The sequence below is a fragment of the Hakea prostrata genome, chromosome 2, assembly GCF_041222555.1.
Source record: "Hakea prostrata isolate BN-2017 chromosome 2, UWA_Hpros_2, whole genome shotgun sequence".
NCBI classification, from domain to species: domain Eukaryota; kingdom Viridiplantae; phylum Streptophyta; class Magnoliopsida; order Proteales; family Proteaceae; genus Hakea; species Hakea prostrata.
The window spans coordinates 9,566,038-9,589,333 of record NC_142601.1 but is presented as its reverse complement, the minus strand read 5'-3'; the positions used below and the strand labels follow the sequence as shown (position 1 = coordinate 9,589,333).

At 36.2% G+C, this 23,296-nt stretch overlaps 1 protein-coding gene across 1 annotated transcript; it reads left to right on the top strand.

Moving 5' to 3' along the window:
• The first annotated feature begins 1,023 nt into the window (after nt 1–1,023).
• LOC149023655 (serine carboxypeptidase-like 51) lies at nt 1,024–5,496 on the top strand. The gene is made up of 13 exons (XM_089142825.1): nt 1,024–1,159; nt 1,269–1,363; nt 1,442–1,549; nt 1,682–1,922; nt 2,150–2,193; nt 2,309–2,376; nt 2,485–2,590; nt 2,675–2,850; nt 2,935–3,004; nt 3,373–3,423; nt 3,668–3,720; nt 3,794–3,923; nt 5,403–5,496. Exons 1-13 carry the CDS (start codon nt 1,024–1,026, stop codon nt 5,475–5,477), a joined length of 1,353 nt encoding a protein of 450 aa, XP_088998951.1. The 3' UTR covers nt 5,478–5,496.
• The last annotated feature ends 17,800 nt before the right edge of the window (nt 5,497–23,296 follow it).

The window sequence follows — 23,296 nt, the reverse complement described above, 5'->3', positions numbered from 1 at the left end:
TAAGTTGCCAACAATGACAACACTTTCATTTTAGGCCAATGGAACAACAGAGAGACAATTAGGGAAAGGATGAGAAATCATCCTTATTACGCCTAATAATTCCCGCTCTCTAATATTCAAAAAACCTAGAGCTCACTTGAGCTCTGGAACAGTAGTTCTTCGTTCTTTACTGACTTGGCCGTCAAAGATAGAGAGCCGATCCAGCTGATCGGCTTTGTTTCTAAACGCTCTTTAGTGATCTTGCAAGTGTGAGTGGATCTTGCATCAAGATCATTTTAATGAGATGTATTTCCCTAAAGAAATATTTCCTTCTTCATTTGTTCACATAAGAAAGCTTGGATTTCAGAAAATATTTCTTTCTTCATTTGAAAGTTTTGAAGAAGGATAATAATTGAGACAGCTATTAAAAGATTATTTCCTTCTACATTTTCAATATTTAGAAGAAGAATAAAAAAAGCCTACTTCCATTCAATACATTAAACAAAAAATTCATAAAAATTTGTTCTTTGGGACGAAAAAATTTCATAAAATTTTATTAATGTATAAGAAGTGTAGAACCTAAAGGTCTGGATTCTGAACTTGAACTTTTGGAGGAACTGACAGTTACTTTCAAACCTTCCATTGTTGAACTTTTTACAACGTCGTTTTCTTCCATTCTTTGCATCTTCTTCTATCCATCTACCGGAACCAAGAGCTGAAGTTTCTGCATGCAATCTCCTTTCTCTCTATTCCTCTATTTTTCGTAAAATTTCACTCTCTTCATGCATTTTATTCACATTAAATTTCTCCATTCTGCCATACTGAAAATGCAGAATAAGGGGAAGAATCCCTCCTAGAAAATGAGGAATTAAAGTTAGTAAGTTACCTTACGTGATCATTGACTTTCCGTTCTAATCTTTTTCGTATTTGTCGTCATTCTTCGTCTCACTCTCTCTATAAATTTATTCAGAAATCACAACTCTCTATCCTTTCTGGCTTAGCTTTTTTTTGGCTTTTCCCTTCTGAGTTCAAACAAGACAGACCATGTTGAAATTCATTTCTCTTGTATCTGTTTTGATCTCTGTTCTGGTTTTCCTTCCTCTGTTTCATGTAGGAATAGCCTTTGGTGCTGGAACTGAGGACGGATCAGAGGAATGGGGTTATGTTCAAGTTCGACCCAGTAAGTTTTTCTCTCTGTTAGTGTAGTTGAGGGAAGTCTTGATTCAATTCCTCTCGTGAGTTTGTCTGAATTTATTTTATTTTGTTGTTTCACCGTAATGCTAATGCAGAGGCCCATATGTTCTGGTGGCACTATAAGAGTTCAAACAGAGAAGAAAATCCTTCCAAGCCTTGGCCTATTATCCTTTGGTTGCAGGGCGGACCTGTGAGTATTTCTTGTTTGAATCTGAATTTCTTTACGTTTCTGAACCTGAATTCCCAACGCATTTGGTTTGTGGAGCAGGGTTCTTCAGGGATTCTGGTTGGGAATTTTCAAGAGATTGGTCCTCTGGACTTACATTTGAAACCTAGGAATTCAACTTGGCTTCAAGTGGCAGATCTTTTGTTCGTGGTCAGTGAGATATATGTGCAGCTTTTCTCATTTATTAGATTAATTTCTACAATGCAGTTCTTTTTGATGAATCAAGAATTAGAGGTAGGGTGTATTAATGGGTATTTATTCGTTTAATTTTTGTTTCTACAGGATAACCCAGTTGGAACAGGATACAGTTATGTGGAAGATCCTGCCTTGGTCGTGAAGACCGATGAAGAGGCAGCAACTGACTTGACTACCTTGCTGAAAGAGCTTTTCAATAAGAATGAGAGCCTTCAGAAGAGTCCTCTATTCATTATTGGTGAGTCTTATGGAGGGAAATTTGCAGTTACCACTGGACTTTCAGTTGTGAAAGCCATTGAAGCTGGAGAATTGAAACTTCAACTTGGAGGTACTTAAATTGAATCCTTTTCTCCCCCTCTCCTCCTATTTTCCAAAAATTTGCAAGAACCCAAGTAGCGGTGAAAATTTTGAACCTTGTAATTCATCTAGGCCTGTTTTGATCTAAATTATGTGTTTCTAAACATTGTGTGGATTTATGTATTAGATTAGAATCTATGCATCACTTCTCTAAGTAACAGGTTTTTGGTTTTTGTTATTGTTCCGTTGTGGTCATAGGTGTTGTTTTGGGTGATAGTTTTATCTCTCCTGAAGATTATGTGGTTAGTCAAAAACTCTCTATTTTACGTGTTTTCCTTGTTGTACTCAGTTTCAAAACTCTTATCATTTCAAATATTGAAAATGTTCAATGTTGTGAATGCTAATCTTAAATTGTAGTTTTCTTGGGGACCTCTTCTCAAAGATCTCTCACGAATTGACAATTACGGCTTGGAAAAGAGTAACAGGTACAGGTTAATGGTTTTTCTTTTGAAAATCAAGCAGGAAGGAGTGGGGAATGAGTGATTTCATTGAGTTGATTTCGGTTATCTGAAGAATACCATTTCCTATTACAGGTTGGCTCAACAAGTCAAACAGCAGCTTGAGAATGGAAGCTATGTTAATGCAACAGAAACTTTTTTTGATCTTGAGGGTGTGATTGACCTAACCAGTAATGGAGTGGTAACTCACATTGGATCCACTTGTTGAGTTGCTTCCTATGTGTCTGTTTCCTTGATTAGTATCTAAATATCTTCAGCAATGCAGGATTTTTACAACTTCCTAAAAGATGAAGTTCCAGAGTCATCAATAGCAGTATCACTGAAGAGATACTCAACATTTCTCACATCCAAGATGAATGCCGCCAGCAGTGTTTTTGACATTCAGCACTTCATGAATGAACTCGCTAAGAAGAAGTTGAAGATCATTCCTGAAGGCGTGAAGTCAGTTCTCTCACCAAGTTAAGGCAATCTAGCATTTTGATGGTTTTTTGAACCTCTTTTCTGAATTTAGTTTATCAATTGCAGATGGGGAGCACAGGATAACTATGTTTTCGATCCTCTTGTTAGTGATTTCATGAAGCCAAGGATAAATGAGGTAACATTCTTTAGCATGAATAGAAAAATTTTATTCACGGGTATAAAATTGGTTTGCATTATCAAAATTACAACAAATGTGTATCTTACAATGAAAACATATGATCACACCTAGAATATAAAAAAACAGTGATTTATACAAAATGAAGAAGGAATATCCAGGTAATTATCTGAAGATAGAGATGTTAGTTGCTTAGGTGCCGTGAGAAAATATGGTGTGATTGATGAATTGCAGTATTAAGACAGATTTTCAATGTTTGAAATAAAACATGGTCTGGTTCTTTCTTTGGAATGGATGAATTTAGTTCAGGTTTGAGGTCCACAAATAGCAGCTTCATCTACTGAGCTTCTTGTATACTTTTTGCACAGGTTGATGAGCTTCTAGCCAAAGGAGTCAATGTGACAGTTTACAATGGACAAGTAAGCATTTGACTTATTTTTCTTCGTTTTTTTTTCTTCCAAGAATTCACCACCAGTAGAATTTTTCGACTGAATGAGCTTTGACCAATGGGTTAGATTCCTGGTGGACCACCCAATTTTTACTGAAGTTGGGTAGGGTTAGTTTCAAAGAAAAACAAGAAGAGGAATCTATAGCTTTTGCAGAAATGGTTGGCTTCTGGGTGTATCGGGCATGGAAAAGCATGACTTTGTTATTCTTTTGTAGCTTGATCTCATTTGTGCCACCAAGGGGACTGAAGCTTGGATTCAGAAACTCAAGTACTCTCTCTCTCTCTCTCTCTCTCTCTCTTAAGTGTTCTTTAAATTAGAGAAGTTGAAATATATTTTACAGATGGGATGGGCTCCAGAGCTTCTTGAGGTTAAACAGGACTGCCCTATATTGTGAGGGCTTCGCGACAAAAGGCTTCACCAAGTCATACAAGAATCTACATTTCTATTGGATTCTTATGGCTGGCCACTTTGTGAGTTTCTATCTTTCAATTCATCCACTTATCTCTCATTATCATCATTATTAGTCACCCATGTCATCACCATGAATGGAGATGAGGTTGTGATATAAAAAGATCCATATTTACAGCCAACATGTTATACAGTTCCAGTAGAAGAGAAACAATCATGTAATAAGTGATGGATGTAGGCATTCAAAATCTGTTGGGGTAATTGTATTACAAATTCTTCAAACATACAAAGATGAAATCGCAATACAATTGAGAGATGAAGATCGTCTTTAGCAAATTTGAAGAGCTTGAAGTAGCAACCGAACGAACCACTGATTGATGAGGTTGAGTCACACCTTGATGCTGTCTTTAAGGTAATTGATGCACCCTACTACCAAGGGTTCTTCGCACCACCACCTCCAAGATAAAGCAACCTCCAACTAGAAGATGAGGTAGTTCTTCTAGTCCCTTAAAGGAGCCAAAAGCTAGAGCACAACACTTAGACAACTCAAGAAAGAAATGAACTTTGTAAAACAAATAATGTGAGTGAGGAGAGTCACAATAGCACACAAAATGCAAGGAAGGGTTGGGTTTATATAGGCCCAAACCACACCTCCCCACAAGGGGAGAATCAATTCTCCACTAATGGAGAATCAATGGTTTGTCCCTCCTCCACTAATGTGAATAAACCCCCTTGACCTAACATCCCCACTACTTGGGGAAGTAACTCTCATATTCACTTCTTTGGAATGAATAGGCTTTAACCCATTCAAAGACCTTAACCCCCACTCATGGTAATGGCCATGAATGGTCATGAAGTTGAAATGAGAAATAAAGGTCAAGAGTTAGAATTTGAGTAATTCCACCATTCAAGTTAGCCCACCTCATCACCATGATCAAGACCTTTAAGACCCATGACCAATGTCATGAAGAGCCTCATAACCAAAGCCATGAAGGGCCTCCTTTAACCAAGGTCATGAAGGGCCTCCTTAACTCATGGTGCCTCATTACCACCCTTACCTCATGGTGCCTCATTACCACCCTTACCTCAAGGGTCCCACACACAAACAAAACAATTAAATAAAAGAAATGCAAAAACTAATTTTGAAACTTAATATATAGATAATATAGATTTTAATAAAAAACCTAACAAAATCAATCATCATATATTTCATCAAAGTCAAGACCATTCAATAGTGACCTTTCTGTTTCTCTACCCCTAGAAGAGGGAAAATGGGAAGGTCTCTATCAGTTGGTTGTTCAAGAGATGGAGTTTGAGAAAGGCAATGATCATATCTATATAATGGTCACAACTCTTTCTATAATTAGTAGATCATATCTATATAAAACAACCCCAGTCTACTGAGAAAGGCAAGCAGATGCTTCCCAGGTCTTCTGAATTTTATGGTTAGATACCCAAATATGTGTACAACACACAGAAGCTTTGACAGTAGATACACTCTGAATTTAATCTCCTATTTGTACTTGGCTGGTTCTGTGCAGGTGCCGTTTGATCAGCCGTGCGTTGCTCTGCAAATGGTGGGCAACATTACACATTCTCCGATGGCCTCTGCATAATAAGAAACAATACAAACAGTTAACTACAAAGTGATATGCGAGTTACAGAATCTTCAATTCAGCAGCAACATATCCTGAGAAAAAAAAAGAGAGATGATTAATTTTAATAAGAGAAATAAGATTAAATGTTTACATGGAAAGTGTTTCAATTGTTAGTTTTATTTTCATAAAGAAATTTTGGAAGAAAAAAAAATTTCAGTACTTTTATGTTTTGAGCTTTCATGGAAGTATAAGGCCAAGAGATTGATAGAATTGCACAGGTTTATTCCTAAGGTTTGTGTGGTTCATGGTTTGAGCAACCGGCCCATTCGTATCAATATCAATACATTGATCTTATATTGATGAGTCATTTTGGACCAGGTTTAGGCTCTTTTTGGTATAAATTATCATTCTTTATTATGCCTATTTAAAAGAAATAAGTACAAGAATTCATTATTGGTCAATAATGAAAAATGATTTGGCTAATTTTGTCAAAAATAAATTTGGTATGTCAAAATAAAAAAATTGTTAGAAAATAATAGTGAGCAAGTGAGAAAAGAAAAAAGAAAAAAATATATATATATGATTTTTTTTTATAAAAGATGTGTATTAATTATTTTACCTTCATCTTAAGTATAAAATTTTAAGTAAACATTTTGCACAAATGAAAAGAATGAAATTCTCACCATAATCCATAATAAACAAAAAGTCTATTATAGATTTTGGAGGCTTTTCTATTATTTAAAAAAAAAAAAAAAAAAAACTGATAATAGATGCCAAACTGTTTAAACTAATGAAAAATTCTCATAATTGAGAATGTTAATTAATACCAAAAAGAGTCTTAAAAGTATCAAAAAATTGTTATCAATCCAAACCCACCTATACTTATGGTACACTGTGTCGGCGATATATCGCCAAGTCGCTGGGGGGCGACACGACTCCCCCCAGTGACACGAATTCTGCAAAAAGTCGCCGAAATGTCGACATTTTGGCGATATATCGCCGAGAAGTCAACATTTCGGTGGTATATCACCCAATTCACATATTTAATAAAGATTTATTCAGGTTTTCACCGTTTTTCGTTCAATTTTTGCCAAAGTGATGTAGGACCTCTACAAGCTCCGGGGGTGCTGCCCCCACACCCCCACCGAGGCGGCTTCCTCGACCCCAGCCCACTCACCGGGGAACGGTACCCCATGTATGTCGACAACAAAATGTGAAGCATGAACCATACTTAACATAATTGTATAATGAATTGTAAACTTTAGTACATCTACTAACTAGTTGCGCATTTATGTTCTCCTTGCATTGTTTACATTAGTTTACATGAATTTTCCAAACTTCCAGTTTTGCCTACATATGGTTTTTTTTTATAAAAGATGTGTATTGATTATTTTACCTTCATCTTAATTATAAAATTTTAAGTAAACATTTTGCACAAATGAAAAGAATGAAATTCTCACCATAATCCATAATAGACAAGAAGTCTATTATAGATTTTGGAGGCTTTTCTATTATTTTAAATAAAAAAAAAAAAAAAACTGATAATAGATGCCGAACAATTTAAAATAATGAAAAATTCTCATAATTAAGAATGGTAATTAATACCTAAAAGAGTTTTAAAAGTATCAAAAAATTGTTATCAATCCGAACCCACCTATACAGCTATACTGCTATCAACCATTCCTAACACAAATTACCAAGACTCATCTTATCAGGGGGGTTGGGGGGGGGGTGCGCAATGTTATCTATGTAGAGGTGGTTGTGTTTCTAGTGTGATGGTCGCTGCTTTTTAAGTAGAGGCTTTAAGACTAATGAGGTCTCAAGTTCGAGGGTCAATAAGCATACATCTTCTTCCTTCCCTCTCCCCTCCCTTGAGATTGTGGTCCCCCATTCCTTTTCTTATTGGTTAAAATGGGCCTCCGTTCTTTGTGACTTGGATGATGATGACCAAAAAAATAATATAAAGGAAAATAAAAAAGATTACCTAGGCACATCAACAATTTAATTTTCATGCTTATTCATTCAATCTTGGTCCTAAGGTTGTATGGTTCATGGTTTGAGCAATTGGCCCATTGGTGTCGATATCAATACATTATCCATGGATTACTTGTCTTTTGTGGTGTGTGCTTGATTTCTATTGTGTATATAGGTTTAATCTTAACATATTGGCATCGAAACTTGTTTGATTTCATAGATCTAGTGCAATTGGTTATGATATGTCTTCGATTCCTTCTATCAAGTGCTTCGAGATGATTCACTTGTGTATTCTTGATGGTTGTTGCTTCAATCTTCGTGCTGCTCTGTCTTGCTTTGTGAAAAGCCCCAATTTCCTGTGACCCTATTTGGTTACGGTTTCTTCTATTGATGGTTCCTCCAGTTATTGAATCAATTGGTGATTTTAGGGTTTCCGTTTTACAAAACCCTAATTTATTTCTTGATTATTCTTCTTCTGTTGCTCAAATGTGTTTTGTAATTTAGGACTTCTGTTTATATTGATGTCTGAGTGTGAAATTGGTTGTCTATTTAGCTTTATAACCTCTTTATGTTATTGTAATTGGTATTGTTGCATTCAATCCTATGTTCTGTTGTTAACCATTTTTTGAATCAATGTCTCTTGATGACGTAATTAAGGCTCTTCAGATTAGGGATATAGAAGTAAAATATGAAGGGAAAAAAAAAAACTAAGTCAGTAGGTGAGGGACTTTAAGGGAATAATGAAAATAAGAAAAATTTTGACAATAAACAAAAAATTCAACAATACTAATAAGGAGAAGTTTGTAGGAAAAAGAAGAAAAAAAATAACAATAATAATTAGGGTAATTTTCAGTTAAATCCTTTGAGGTTTGATCTAAGTCATTTTTAACCCCCCAAAATGACAACTTGCTTCTGCCTCCCCTGTGGTTTTAATATAGAACCAATTGAGGACAAATAGTCAGTACTAAAATACCCTTTAATCACTTGGTTATCACGATCACCCCATGTGTACAACAAATCCCATGATTGTGAATGAAAATGAGGGAGTTAATTGTAAACATAAATTTTTTATTTTATCAAATCCATCTTAATCTTGTAAATTTACAAAAAGGGCTCCCTGCTGGGAGACATTGATGGAGAATGAGGGGGAGATGAAAGACAGAGCGCCAGAGCTTGCAAATTGTGCTGGCCCTAACAATGGATCAGATGGGAAGGTAATAGAAGATCAAGCTAGTTAGGTTGAACCCAGGCAGATCCAATCATATTGAATAGAACAAGCTCTATTATCATTTACTTCCATTATTGACTAGGAATCTAGATTTATCCAAAATGAGAATTGATAAAGATCAAACGAACCCAGAACAAAAAAAGAAAGCAAAAACCAAAAAATAAAAGAAAAAGCTTGTTTTAGTTGATTGAAGTAATCCATTACAATTTCCATCCAATTTCATTGGTTTAAGGGTTCAATTAAGGACTAGATGTGTGGGGGCGGGGGACGTTGGTTTATGAGTGTCACATCCACATAGCTGGTATCCATCTACCCAAATACTCAAAGCAATGATCCGTGATGAGCACATTTATGTGTGAAATCTTAGGGCATATAGCATGCATTTTACACACTTAGAGTGGTGCCACATTGAGTTTTATGTTGTTTTTTTAAATATTTGGAGTTTTAGATATGAAACATGCAATTTTACACGTCAAGAGGTCCATTCAAATTCTCTAATGGAAAAAGGCATGATGGATTAAATATACGATTATGGATCAACTCCATGAATATCTTAGAAATAATTCAGTCAATTTTGATCTACAATAAAGACTAGGTAGAATCTTTATTTTATTTTATTGTAATTGAAAAATATATGGGACCTACAAATAATCAAAGATTAGGATTTTTTTTCATACATTTTCTAGAAGATTTTATTTTATTGGATTTTATTTATTTCCCTAATTTTTCTCCCCCCCCCCCAACTAGACCTATAAACACATCGGATTTGGCTCGGATACACCAGTATCCGAATCCGAATCCGATTAGCAAAATCGCTATCTAAATCTGGCAGAAATTTAGAAAAGGCAACCGAATTCGAATCCGGAACTTTATCGGATATCCGATAATAATTTTGATCCGATAAACTATCCGATTATTGATAGATAATTGTCATTTTTTTATTTTTTTTATTTTCGATTTACAATTTCCGGTTACTGATTACTAGAATCCGAATCCGATTATCATCCATTTTTGTGACAAATGTTTAATACTTTATTCTAACCGGATAATTTTTTATTTCCGATTATCCGATTACCGGTTTCCGAGTTCGGTTATCATCCATTTTCGGAGAAAAAAATGTTGAATACTTTACTCTATCTGGATAATTTTTATCCGAATATTATCTGATTCGGTAAGCAATTATCGAAATCCGAACCCGGTTGCTTAACGGACGGATACGAACATTTTCCGATAAGAAAATTTTTGGATACGAATACCCTTAAATGCGAATTCGGAGTCGGATTTTGGCTATCCATTTACAGGTCTATCCCCCACATACTATTTCTTTTACTTTATTATTTCCTTAATAACTTTTTTTTTTTTTTTTTTTTTAAATATAGAGATTTTTCTTTCTCTCTTTCCTCTCTATTCCTTCTCCACATTTCTACATTACCACATTTATTTCTTTTTCTTTTTTTCTTTTCCTCCACTCATTCTCTCTCTCTCTCTCTCTCTCTCTCCCCCCCCCTACATTCTTTCTTTATTTGTTTTGTGTTTCCCTTTATTCTTTTTAACTCCTATTTTTCTATTTATTCAACTATCATTATTATTCTTATTTATTACTATTTTTTTCTTTATTTATACCCCCTCTCCTCGTAGACTTAGGTTACACTTATTTTCTTTTTAGTTTATTTAAGCCTTCAATACTTCTTTTCGCTTTAGCTTTTTTAGGTTTTCTCTAGTTCTTTGATTGCTTTGTGGGGTTCTAGTTTTTAGATTTAATGTTTCGGTTTAATTTTATATGTAATGCAATGATTATTCAAGTTATTTAGTTTATTTTATGCAAGTGTAATTTCTTTCTTTCGATCAATGCAATTTCAAGTTTAAGCTTCAAATTTCAAGCTTCAATTTTGGAAGAGGATTTGTTTTCTTTGGGTCTAGTGTTGGGGTAATTGTATTACAAATTCTTCAAACATACAAAAATGAAATTGCAATACAATTGAGAGATAAAGATCTTTAGACAATCCGAAGAGCTTGAAGTTGCAACCGAACGAACCACCGATCAATGAGGTTGAGTCACACCTTGAGTGATGTCTTTAAGGTAATTGATGCACCCTACTACCAAGGGTTCTTCGCACCACCACCTCCAAGATAAAACAACCTCCAACTAGAAGATGAGGTAGTTCTTGTAGTCCCTTCAAGGAGCCAAAAGCTAGAGCACAATACTTAAACAAATTCAAATAAAGAATTTAACTTTGTAACACAAATTATGCAAGTGTGAGAAGTGTTTCAATTGCACACCACATGCAAGGAAAGGTTGGGTTTATATAGGCCCAAACCTCACCTTACACCCCTTAGGATTCTTAAGGCAATGAATTGGAGAATCAATGGCTTGTCCCTCCTCCACTAATGAGAATAAACCACCTTGACTTAACCTCCCCACTACTTGGAGGAGTAACTCTCATATTCACTTCTTTGGAATGAATTGGATTTAATCCATTCAAAGCCCTTAACCCCACTCATGGTAATGGCCATGAATGGTCATGAAGTTGAAATGAGAAATGAAGGTCAAGAGTTAGAATTTGAGTAAATTCCATCATTCAAGTAAGCCCACCTCATCACCATGATCAAGACCTTTAAGACCCATGACCAATGTCATGAAGAGCCTCATAACCAAGGTAATGAAGGGCCTCCTTTACTCATGATGCCTCATTTCCACCCTTATCTCATGGGTCCCACACACTAACACAATAATTAAATAAAAGAAATGCAAAAAACTAATTTTGAAACTTAATATAGATTTTTAATAAAAAACCTAACAATCCCCCACAAGTTTCAAAATAGCAAAAAAGGACTCGTGTTGTGACTGTATTAAACACTACAGGACACATCGTTGTAGGTGTCTTTCGGACTTGAAGCTACACTAGGTCTAATGAGTTGCGCTACAGAGTACGGGTAGAGTCAGACTCCTTGAACCTTTCCTCATTAGTGTAGCTGACCGCCCCATCATCCATGTCCCAAAGGTCGACTTTTGGAGCTACCTTTTATATTTCACATTGGACTTTTGAACTAGCCATGTCCCTTATCCTGGATTCATGAATGTTTAAAAAACTCGCCTATAAGTTCTCATTGGCGGCGGCCAAATCACCTACATCCACTTCGGTTAGTCTCTGATGTGCACCACAATTAACACACCCCCACATTCCTTTGGATTAGACTAATTAAGAGCTTCACTCAACCTTACCCTTGTGGTAGTACTATTACCTTCATCTACACCCTAGAATGAAATAGTTATAAATAGTAGTACTGAACCGGTCTTCCCATGACTTCGTTTGTACCCCTTGAACCTAATTCAGGTATTTAGCATCTTCACATAGGTAGAGTATCCATCATGTGACCCGAGGATTAGGCATTAACCCCATTCCTGTAGATGCAATACACAAATTTTTGACAGACATAGCCTTTTTGAACATGTCAGCTTGATTCATTTCTGACTTCACATAATCGATAGCTATCATTCATTCATCTATGTACTGTCGCAGAAGATTGTGTCGAAGGCGTATATGCCTCCTTTTACCATTGTACACCTTATCCTTTTTTAAAGATAACAAGATGTCAGCATGGCTTCCCCCACATATCAAGTGGTACATTTGAACTCAACAATATAGAGTTTATCATCTCTTTAAGAGATCTATTTTTCCTTTCCGCTAGCCCATTTGATTCTGGTTGGTAGGAGCGGTTGTTTCATGGAGAATTCCATTTTCCTCACAAAACTTATCAACACTAAAATACTCAGTCCCTCTATCGGTTCCAAGTCTTTTAATCTTCTTGCCAAGTTGATTTTCAACTTCCGTTTTGTAAGATGTAACTGCCTTTCCAGCGTCATCCTTTGATTTATATCTAGAATGATCATCTATGAAGGTGATAAAATAATTGTTTCATCTCCTTGACTCATATGACTTATAGTCACATAAGTCACTATGGATAATTCCAAGAGATCACTCTTTCTATCCATAGTCTTGTGAGGCATTTAGGTTAACTTAGCCTCCACACAAGTTTTACACATGTCCTTGGGAGATTCCATCTTATCGATGATCATCCCTAATTTGCATAGTTTGGTAACATATTTCACACTACTATGACCTAACTTACCATGCCAACGAATGTGTTGTCTCCTTGTTTGTTGATGTTGCCTTCAACGGTATTGTTTGAAGGATCTCCTCTGGTGTTAACTCTATCAACAACCTCAATGTTGTTGTTTCCGTCTATGTTGAAGTCGCCATCTCCAAGACTTGCCATTGTATCTTTCAAAAGTCAATTACCTTAAACTTGTTGGGGTAATTGTATTATAAATTCTTCAAACATACAAAAATGAAATTGCAATACAATTGAGAGATGAAGATCTTTAGACAATCCGGAGAGCTTGAAGTTGCAACCGAACGAACCACCGATCAATAAGGTTGAGTCACACCCTGAGTGATGTCTTTAAGGTAATTGATGCACCCTACTACCAAGGGTTCTTCGCACCACCACCTCCAAGATAAAACAACCTCCAACTAGAAGATGAGGTAGTTCTTCTAGTCCCTTCAAGGAGCCAAAAGCTAGAGCACAACACTTACACAAATTCAAATAAAGAAATTAACTTTGTAACACAAATTATGCAAGTGTGAGAAGTGTTTCAATTGCACACCACATGCAAGGAAAGGTTGGGTTTATATAGGCCCAAACCTTACCTTACACCCCTTAGGATTCTTAAGGCAATGCATTGGAGAATCAATGGCTTGTCCCTCCTCCACTAATGAGAATAAACCACCTTGACTTAACCTCCCCACTACTTGGAGGAGTAACTCTCATATTCACTTCTTTGGAATGAATTGGATTTAATCCATTCAAAGCCCTTAACCCCACTCATGGTAATGGCCATGAATGGTCATGAAGTTGAAATGAGAAATGAAGGTCAAGAGTTAGAATTTGAGTAAATTCCATCATTCAAGTAAGCCCATCTCATCACCATGATTAAGACCTTTAAGACCCATGACCAATGTCATGAAGAGCCTCATAACCAAGGTAATGAAGGGCCTCCTTTACTCATGATGCCTCATTACCACCCTTACCTCATAGGTCCCACACACTAACACAATAATTAAATAAAAGAAATGCAAAAAATTAATTTTGAAACTTAATATAGATTTTTAATAAAAAACCTAACATCTAGCAATTGCAAATTTGGATAATTTTAGATCTGGTTGTTAAGGTTGGTTGAGATTCGAATCGATCGTTCAAGTTTTTTTTATTCAAAATTCAAGGATGTAAGTAAGTAGCCTTCGCCAGTAATCTTCTCTCCCCCTCCATTCCTGCTCCTGTCCAACCCTCCATATTCTTAACTTAGGATTTACTTTTCAGTATTTATTTATTGTTTTCCTAGCCCCTGGTCCTTTATCAAAGATGGCTACAGTCATGCCTCTCTTTGGTTAAAATTTCCGTTTTCCATTATTGCTTTGTTATTTGTAATGTTATTTACTTTATGCATTTTCTTTTTCTTTAACATATGTTCCCCCGATCGGTGGATTGTGAGCTATGGAAAAGGGTCCACGGTCAAAGTCTTTCTAGTTATACTCATCTTCCCTCAATCAAAAGCTGACACTCGAATCACTTCCCTTTTTATTTGTTTATTTATTTATTGTTCGCATCTTATATTCTTGCCTTTTATTTATGCATTTTCTTTTATTAGATGATGAATGGTAGGCTATAACCATTTTATTTTTAATTTCAATTTGATCGCATTAGATGTATGTGTTAAGACCGCTCATTTGGATATACTGATTTAGTTTAATTAATTAGTTAAAAGTTTAGGATCCTTGCACTCTCGTGTTACCATTAAAAAGTTAAATTCTAAAGTAGCATATTACTTAAGATCGACCCCTTAGCCACACGATACCATGAGCTTCCGGTTAATTTTATTTCACGAAAAAGTTTTTGGCACCGTTGCCGAGGCATCAGTCCATTTTATTTTTCTCATTCTTAGGTAAATTGAAGTGTTTTATTATTATTATTATTATTATTATTATTAATGGAGAAGTATTGAGAGACAGAGAGGGGAGCTATGGAAGCCATTGAAAGGGATGTTTGAAGTAGAGAGAAGGAATTGAGAAAGAGTCAAGAACTCAGAGAAAGAATTTCAGATTAAAGAGAAAGAGTTTGCAGAACTACTAAGAGAGAGAGAAGAAAGGACAAGAGAAGAGAAGACGTGTATACTAGCCTAAGGTGAATTTTAAAGAAGCTTACGCGGAACCGGCACGAAATTGGTGAGTGGGAATTTAGGACTCTCATGCATCATGGATCTTTACATTATTTTATTGGTCATGCAAACATGCGTATATTGTGTGTAGAATTGATGTAATTAGGACATGCATGGCATAGCATGATATTTATATAATCGCAATACATGTGGATATGATTATGATTGCATACGTACCCTCTGGTGATGATGTGGGAAATACCTTGAATGTGTGATCGTACGCCCCGGTAGAAGTGTATGATGTATATTACACTCTTGGACTATACACTCGGTATTCCCACCCTCATTACTATGATGGGTATGAAATGACTTAATTATATAAACAGCATTTCGTTCTAATTCTATATTGCATATGAGGCCAGCTGTATGACTGTGGTATGGACACAGAACATATTTCGGACCCCGCATAATCATCATAGTAGATTGCATGGCTAGAGTGCATATCTGAGTGCTACTTCCCTTGCCGACAGGGGATTAGGTGTTGGTCAACCAATGGGATGTGGGTGAAATGTGAGTAACACATGGGCCTCATGTGGTTGTCTAGGGTGAAATGCGAGTAACCCAACGGTCCGGTGGTATTCTTGTGGTTATGTGAATATGATTAAACCCTATGAGGGTACTAGAAAAATATTGCCTCGTGATCGGAGTAGCACTTAACCCTCACGGACCTAAGCATTGTATGTTAGAGCATACATTTGTGCATCATAACCTCATGATATATTGTTGTGTTTGCTTTATAGATGTATCCCCTCACTCACTACAAGAAAATAGTGTTTTAAAAGCTTTTGACAAATGCCTTTACAGTTTAAAAAAATGCCTCTAATACTTTTAGAGGCATTTTTTATAAATGCTGCATAAATGCCTCTATAGGTCGTGTCACAAAAGACCAAGCCTTTTAGAGGCAATTTAACAAATGCCTCTATTTATCATGCTTTAGAGACATTTTTTTAGTAGCATTTGTAAAATGCTCCCAATAGTCTTTTATTGCATTTGCAAAATGCCTCTAAAGATTTTATGTTATTGTTAATTTCAATTACAAAAAGTGTTTTTGAGGCATTTATATTATAAATAGGGATTTTTTTCATTCTTGCTTAATGACCATTTTTATTTTTATTATTTTTCTTTTTTTTGGATATGAAGTTCATCCGGGGCAGCTTACGCGCACCACGATTACATCCTCAAGGGAGATTTTATATATAAAATTAATGCCGCCAAATAGGTGCGAACCCAAGACCTCCCCTAGGGAAGTTGGGCCTTATGCAAAACTATTTTTAAGTGTTTTGGGCAATTGAATAATACCACTAAAAAATACTAATTTTTTTTTCTTGACTGGTACATTTTTCTTTTTCCTTCCTTTGCTTTGGCTCCACTTCCTGATCGCCGAACCTAAAATTAATTTTTTGAAATCATTATTTGTTCACCTACATGGATTCAATTGTGAAAGATTGCCAATTTCTTCCAGAGAAAAAGAAAAGAAAAGAAAGAAAAACGAAAAAAAAAAAAAAAAAAACTGAAAAGAAGAAAGATAAGAAGAAGAGAAAAACCAAAAAGAAAAATAAGAAGGAAAAAAAAAAAAAACTGAAAATAAGAGAACCGAAAGGAAAAGAGAAGGGAATGAAAAACGATTCAGTAAACTTATTTGTGTGGAGTAGTTCTAAAACAAATAAGAGTCTAAAACGAGTCTGAAATGGAGAGCACTTCAGAATGGTCGTGCTATGGAGAAGAGAAAAGAAAAGAGATGGGAAAAAGATAGACTGATTAGCAGCAACTCTTACCGATCAAACCTTTGCTTGATATGACAACTGAATAAGAAATCATGAGGAGGTAGAGGTTCGATTGGTTTCTTTTATTTAGAAACTGATTTCGTGTGGGAATTGGAGAAATTGTAGGGTGGGAAGTTTGGGGTTTTTTTCGTTTCAATTGAATGTGAGATCGTGAAGATAATGAATGCTTCCTTTTATTTAGGAACCGATTTCTCTAGGGAATGGAAGAGATGTTGTAGGGTGGAAATACTTATTATTATTATTATTATTATTATTATTATTATTATTATTTTCATTTTATTTTAAAAAACAATATTATTACGAGGGAATTAGGGATTTTTAAGTTTTTCCTTCTTTGTTAGATTTTTTTTTAGTAAATTATTTTTATTAAATAGAAATGTGATATTGAGACGTGAGATTCAATAGAGACATTAGGAAAGTATTATTAGAGGCATTTTGAAAAGTATGACTCTAAAACTTAACTATTAGAGACATTTTTGTAATTAATGCCTCTAAATATCTTTAAATAGTGACATTTATTAATATTGTCCCTAATATAAAGCATTAGATACAATATTTTATTAATGTCTCTAAAAATATTTTATAAATGCCTTTAAAACCCTATTTTCTTGTAGTGACTGGGCTCTGTTAGTTCACTTTTTATATACACGTGTTCATAGATTCAGTATTATCGGAGGATGCCGATCTTACCCCTTCCGACTTCCCGTCTGAGGCACTTTCAACGTGTGTTCCCGATTACGAGGATTGGTGGACCCCCGCTCCTTCTGATCATGGAAATGGATGTGTGTGTGACATTTGTGCCTACTCAGGACCCACTTAGGTTGAGTAGGATTGCTGGTGACCTGACAGCTTTCGGCACAGTAGATGTCCGTGTAGGGTATATGTTACGCCTTGTACCTGTGTGATATGAGTCTCATATGATGGAGATAGTGTTATTTCTGTTGTATTTTGTATGTCACTTGTTGGCTCGGCATCATGTATTTCTTTTTGGTGTGATGCACCCTAGCCCTGGAGGGTATGTGTATATGTACAAGTGACTTTTGATGGAAAGGAAATAACACGTTCTCCCTTTTGTCCTTAGTTATCTAAGTTTAATCCAGTTGCCTTGTTATGGTTGATACTTGTGACGAATGGGTGTATATTACAACCTGATCCTGGGTTGGTGCGAGAGCGGACCGGTAAGTGTTCGCACCGTTGCATCTTCGGTTTGATGAAATCGGGGTGTGACATATGCAACCCTACCAATGAATGGCCCAAAAAGGTAACCGCAATGTGATTCATGTCCTCTCACGGATTGGTTGCCTGTCTTGAGCACCCACAAATCCCCATTACTACCACGGGTTGTTCGAGCTCAATACCCCTCCGATCAACAGGGTCATCCTAGCCAAACACTGCTAGACAGCCCTAAATATGACAACCAACAATTTAGGAAGGTGTCAATGGGCACCTCCGGAAACATCCCATATTATTCCCGTTGATGTCCAAGGACAGAAGTGTCAAAAGAACACCTCTCCTTTCCAAACAATACCTAATCAGTCACAATCATCAATCAATCATATCATAAGTATAGTAACTCCCCATATGGAAAGTAATCAAGAACATGATCCAACTCATATATAATTGGCAAGTAAAGTCATACATAAACTAAATAATGTAAACAAGTAATGCTACTATAATTAGAGTAGTTGCATCAGTAGTACATCAATATAAGAATCTATTTATGGAAATAAATCAGAAAGATGCAAATATGTAAACTAAATCATGCAACCTATGTAATTAAAGAAATAACTATCCTTACCTTAAATAATTCGCAAAGAATCCCGAGAATCAAGGAAGATCTTTCCTAATCTTGGAAAGAGGATCCTAGACAATATATATACCTTATTAGGAAAGAACTCTAGAAGGTAAGAATCAAATCAACCAAAAATAAACCAATACAGAGGCTACTGACTTGATTGGTCAATTGATTGGTCTATTGACTTAGTCGACCAATCAGTCGACCAACAAAGTCACCAAAGACCAAAAACAGAGATTTCTAATCCAAAATCGGAATTTTTTGATTTGAATTGCCACCAAACAAGAAGGGACTATACAATGATAGCATTCTAGTGCTAAAGAGCAAGTCCAATGCTATCATTGACCAAAACCTAAAGGTACAAATAAGGAAATAAAACTTACCATAAATAGGTCAGTCAGGGTTCTTGGAGAAATCATGGCAAATTCATGGAGGAGAAGCTAAAGAATGATAGATTACTAATCTAATAGAGAAATCATGGAAAACATGTACAGAACTTCTAGAAAAACAGATCTAAGATTGACGAACTTTGAATCAAAAATGAGAAAGAAGATAAAGACATGGTTTCCTTCAAAAGCAAGTGATGATCTTCATTAAGATCATCCATCAAGCCTTATATCCTTGGGAAAAACAAAGAAATGAGTGGAGTGATGGTTGCAACAGAAATGCAACATCAACCCCACTATTCTTAGTCAGAAAAGAAAACAAAAACTAAAGAAAACTAAAGATAGAGAAGAGAAGAAGGATATCACATACCTTGTGATGCAAGAGCAAAAGAATTGATGAAGATCCAACAAGAAAACCACCAAAGGTGTAAAGGAGATGACTTGGGGAGAGCTCTAGTTCATTCCAGAGGCTTAGGAGGCAGAGGAAGCAAAAGGAACTCGAGCATGCACTTAAATAGAGCAGCCAAGACCTAAATCCACAAAACAGATCTCATTGGTCGATTGATTGGTCTACTGGCCCAGTCAACCAATCAGGACAGCAAGGCCATGGTAGGGAATTGATGGTCTAGATCAAATCCAAACTTAAAGGGCTTTTACACACACACCAAGTGGCTTACCTAGCATGTAGAAGTGCCTTCGAACCAAGTCAAATAATACTCCAAGTCCATCAACTAATCCCATCTTCATCAGGGGTGCAGTTTCCTTTTCGTCCTGAACAAGTTTCCATAAATGGAACAGTGTCATCAACTTCTATGGATTCTAAGCCAAACACCATGTCTTCCACTGAGATGGTCCATAGTTGACTTCTTTCTTTACTTCGGGTTGTCGGACCTACAAACAACAGAGTTTCCAGGTCAAGGTTAGGGCTGGATTTCACACTAACGTTGTGGGAATGTTGGATTTGTGTGATGGTTGGAAATGTGGTTGTTTATGAGTGGTTGGGCATGCATAGGGGACAAAACCCAGCCTTTGATCAACCCAAAACCCATCGGGAACTAGGAAGGCAAGGCTCAAAGCTAGGTGCTATTTTAGCACTTAGGAAGGTTGCCTCAAGGCGGTCGGCCACCCCTAAGAGGTGAATTGACCTCTACCCCCTGGTGTGTTGGTTGGTCAAGTCTAACGTTTGTCTTTGTTTCCCAACTTGAACCTAATCTAAATTAATGTATTCTTAGGGATTTTGGTAGCTTATTAACACCCTAATTCATGACATTTGGACTCTTTGAAGATCTCTAAGAATTTATTAGTTGAGGGATACATCATACATACATGTATTTGATTAATGCCCTATAATATGCCAGCATTCCTTGTTTGTGCTACAATAGTTATATTCATGTTGTAGAGCATGCATGGATGGGTAACTTATGAAATGCTGTTAAAACATACTATCTTTGTTATTTTTTTGCTATTATCAATTGTAAATATGTTGTGATAGGAATGAGGCGGTATAATGCACTCATGGATATTATCTACCTTGGATTGTGGGTTAGCCCATTGCCCTTGGTATCTTTGCACATCATGTAAACTCTATATGTATTGCTTAAGGTGTCTGGATGCTTGGCCATTCCTTAAGGAGATACAATCACACCATGTGTCATTCATGGTACAGTTACATATGATAAAGGTTGGGCTCATGGGCACCCAAGAGTTAGTAACCATTCCACGAGGGGACATGGGAGCGTCTGCCCTATAATATGTGGATGACCATAGGATTATGGGTGTTTTCCAACAAATGATACACATTCTGTGAGGACTGACATTCCCTAGATAGGGGAGGATATTAGACAGAGTTGTTTGGTGACATAGGAAAGGATAACTTCCTACATTGGGTTAGGGATTTCCCTAACACGTGCCAATTCTCATACCAATAGTCGTGGTGAGAGAGTGTGGCCTTAATCCCTAGCCATGGTCATTGGTTGGACTATTATTCTTATACCTTGGTCATGATGCCCAATTTGATTGGTGCCATTGGGGTTTGTTTGAGACTTCCCATAGGAGGTTATGTTGTATCTTAATGTGTGTCTACCTAGATAGAGACTGACATGATTAGTTGTATAGGAGCATTCTCACATTACATTCTTCATGCATGAGTAAACTAAGCTGTTATGTGATGCTTATCTCGCTGAGTTCATTCGGATTCATCCCTTGGGAAAATATTTTATATACACTATTTTGCAGGGTTCAATGACCATGCAGTGAAGGAGTACTCGGTACCATCAGAGTCATATGACCTACCAACTGTAGAAGATTTTGAGGCTCACGATGACGTGTGCCCATGTTTGGAATGCTCATATGGCACTCAACCCTTTGGACCAAAACTTAGTTATTTTTTAAAACATAGAGATTGATTGGGACATCTATCATTTTATTAGAATTATCGAACAACTGTAATTAAACATATTTTTCCATTCATTCATTTTTCAGATATCTATCATCATAGACTTCAGTAGACTTCTTTATATTGACAACGTTATTATTCTTGCTCTGTGATTATGCTTTTGTGTATATTGTTCTTGTGATTGACTGTAGATCTGATTTTGTGGTTGTGGATCACATCTACAAGTATTCGGGTGAGTCTAATACCGGCATGGTGGGGTGTAACACAAACGGCTACCCTTTTCCAGATTTTTCAACAAGTGGATACTTGGCCTTAGGGTTTTTGGGTCTCCCAACCAACCCTAAGTTTAAATTGACCCTGCCTAACATGTCCTAGGTCATTATAATGATATTGTGCGCAATATTCCAATAATTAATGCAAGTACATGTGCAGAATGTGCATGAGATGTGTCATAAGGCCTAAGTGTACTAAGTTTTCATCATGAGCTTGATCTGATATGCATTTTTGCTCTTGAAACTTCTTATACTCCATGTTCAATTTTACTTAGTCTCCATGTCCATCCTGTCTCTGTTCTTCACTTGGGTGTGGTAATACCCTTTTGACTTGTGTATGCTTAGGATCAAGCCAACTGAAATGAAACAAGCCCAAGTCAAAAGGGTATGACCAAGTATGAATGTGCATGAGCTATGTTATAAGGCCTCAGTATACTAAGTTTTTATTTTGAGCTTGATTTGGTCTTAAATTTTCCAGTTGAATCTTCTCGTACTCCATGCTCAATTTTACTTAGTTTCCATGTCCAATTTGACTCCGTTCTTCATTTAGGTTTGGTCATACCCTTTTGAGTTGAGCTTGCTCCATTGCACTTTGCTTGATTCTAAGTATACACAACTCAAAGCACACATTAGTACCATGTGTTTATTATCATTAAATCCATGGAGGTTGAGGTGGCATTGACATGGCATTTCCTCAATAATCTCCCCTTTTTTGATGATGATGACAAATACATGAATGATGAAATAGTATAAATGATTATTAAGTGCAAAATTTCATCAGTCATAGGTATATTTGTAGGTTTCATCATGAACAGTAGACACCCTTTCTCCCCCTTTTGTTATCAACAAATCCTCTTTAAGTAAAGCTCCCCTTCAATTAGAGTCCCCCCCCCCTAAAATATGCATGCACCCCCTTAATTAATACATAATTGAAAATAGAAGAAGGCAATAAGAAATAATGCCATGCTTCCCATTAATGGGATTTTCATTTAACTAAAACAAGGCATTTGTGACCCAAAGAATGGTTGAGGTGCATAATCAAAAGAAGCATGGTAGGGATATGACCATCCATAGTTTAACATCGTTTGATTTGATGAGGTCAAAATTGGTGTGGATATTGATTTGGGCATTATATCAATTTTTGGATTTTTGCCATCTATGGTCATAAACTATTTTATATCTTCCATTTGTTCCATTAGGATAGTTAATTTTGTTTTCGATAACCTTGTTTAGGATACTTTTGCCCCTAGGTTATCTTTTGCACCATTGTTTTTATTCCAATTTTGCTATTTTCTCTGATATTTGGAAACTCCCTTTCCAGTGTTTCTGCCACACCCCATCCAGCCAGTATTAGATTCATCTGAATACTGGTGGATGTGATCCACAACCACAAGATCTAGTCTACATTTAATCCCAAGAACAATCTGCAAAATAACATAATCAAAGAGCAAGATTAACAATGGAAATGCCAAAATTGTAATTAAGATGTCACCAGAAGCCTAAAATGAAGGAAAAGAAGTTTGAGTTTTCATTACAACTGTTTGATAAATCTAATCAGATGATAAATGTCCCATACGAATGTTTCCAATCTCTAGAAACAACAAATCACCGATTGAGTGTCGTAAGATCACTCTATGCATGAACAAGCATCACCGTGAGCCTCGAATCTTCCATAGTTGGTTGCCTATACAACTCCAATGGCATTGGGTACTCTAGCACTACGAGT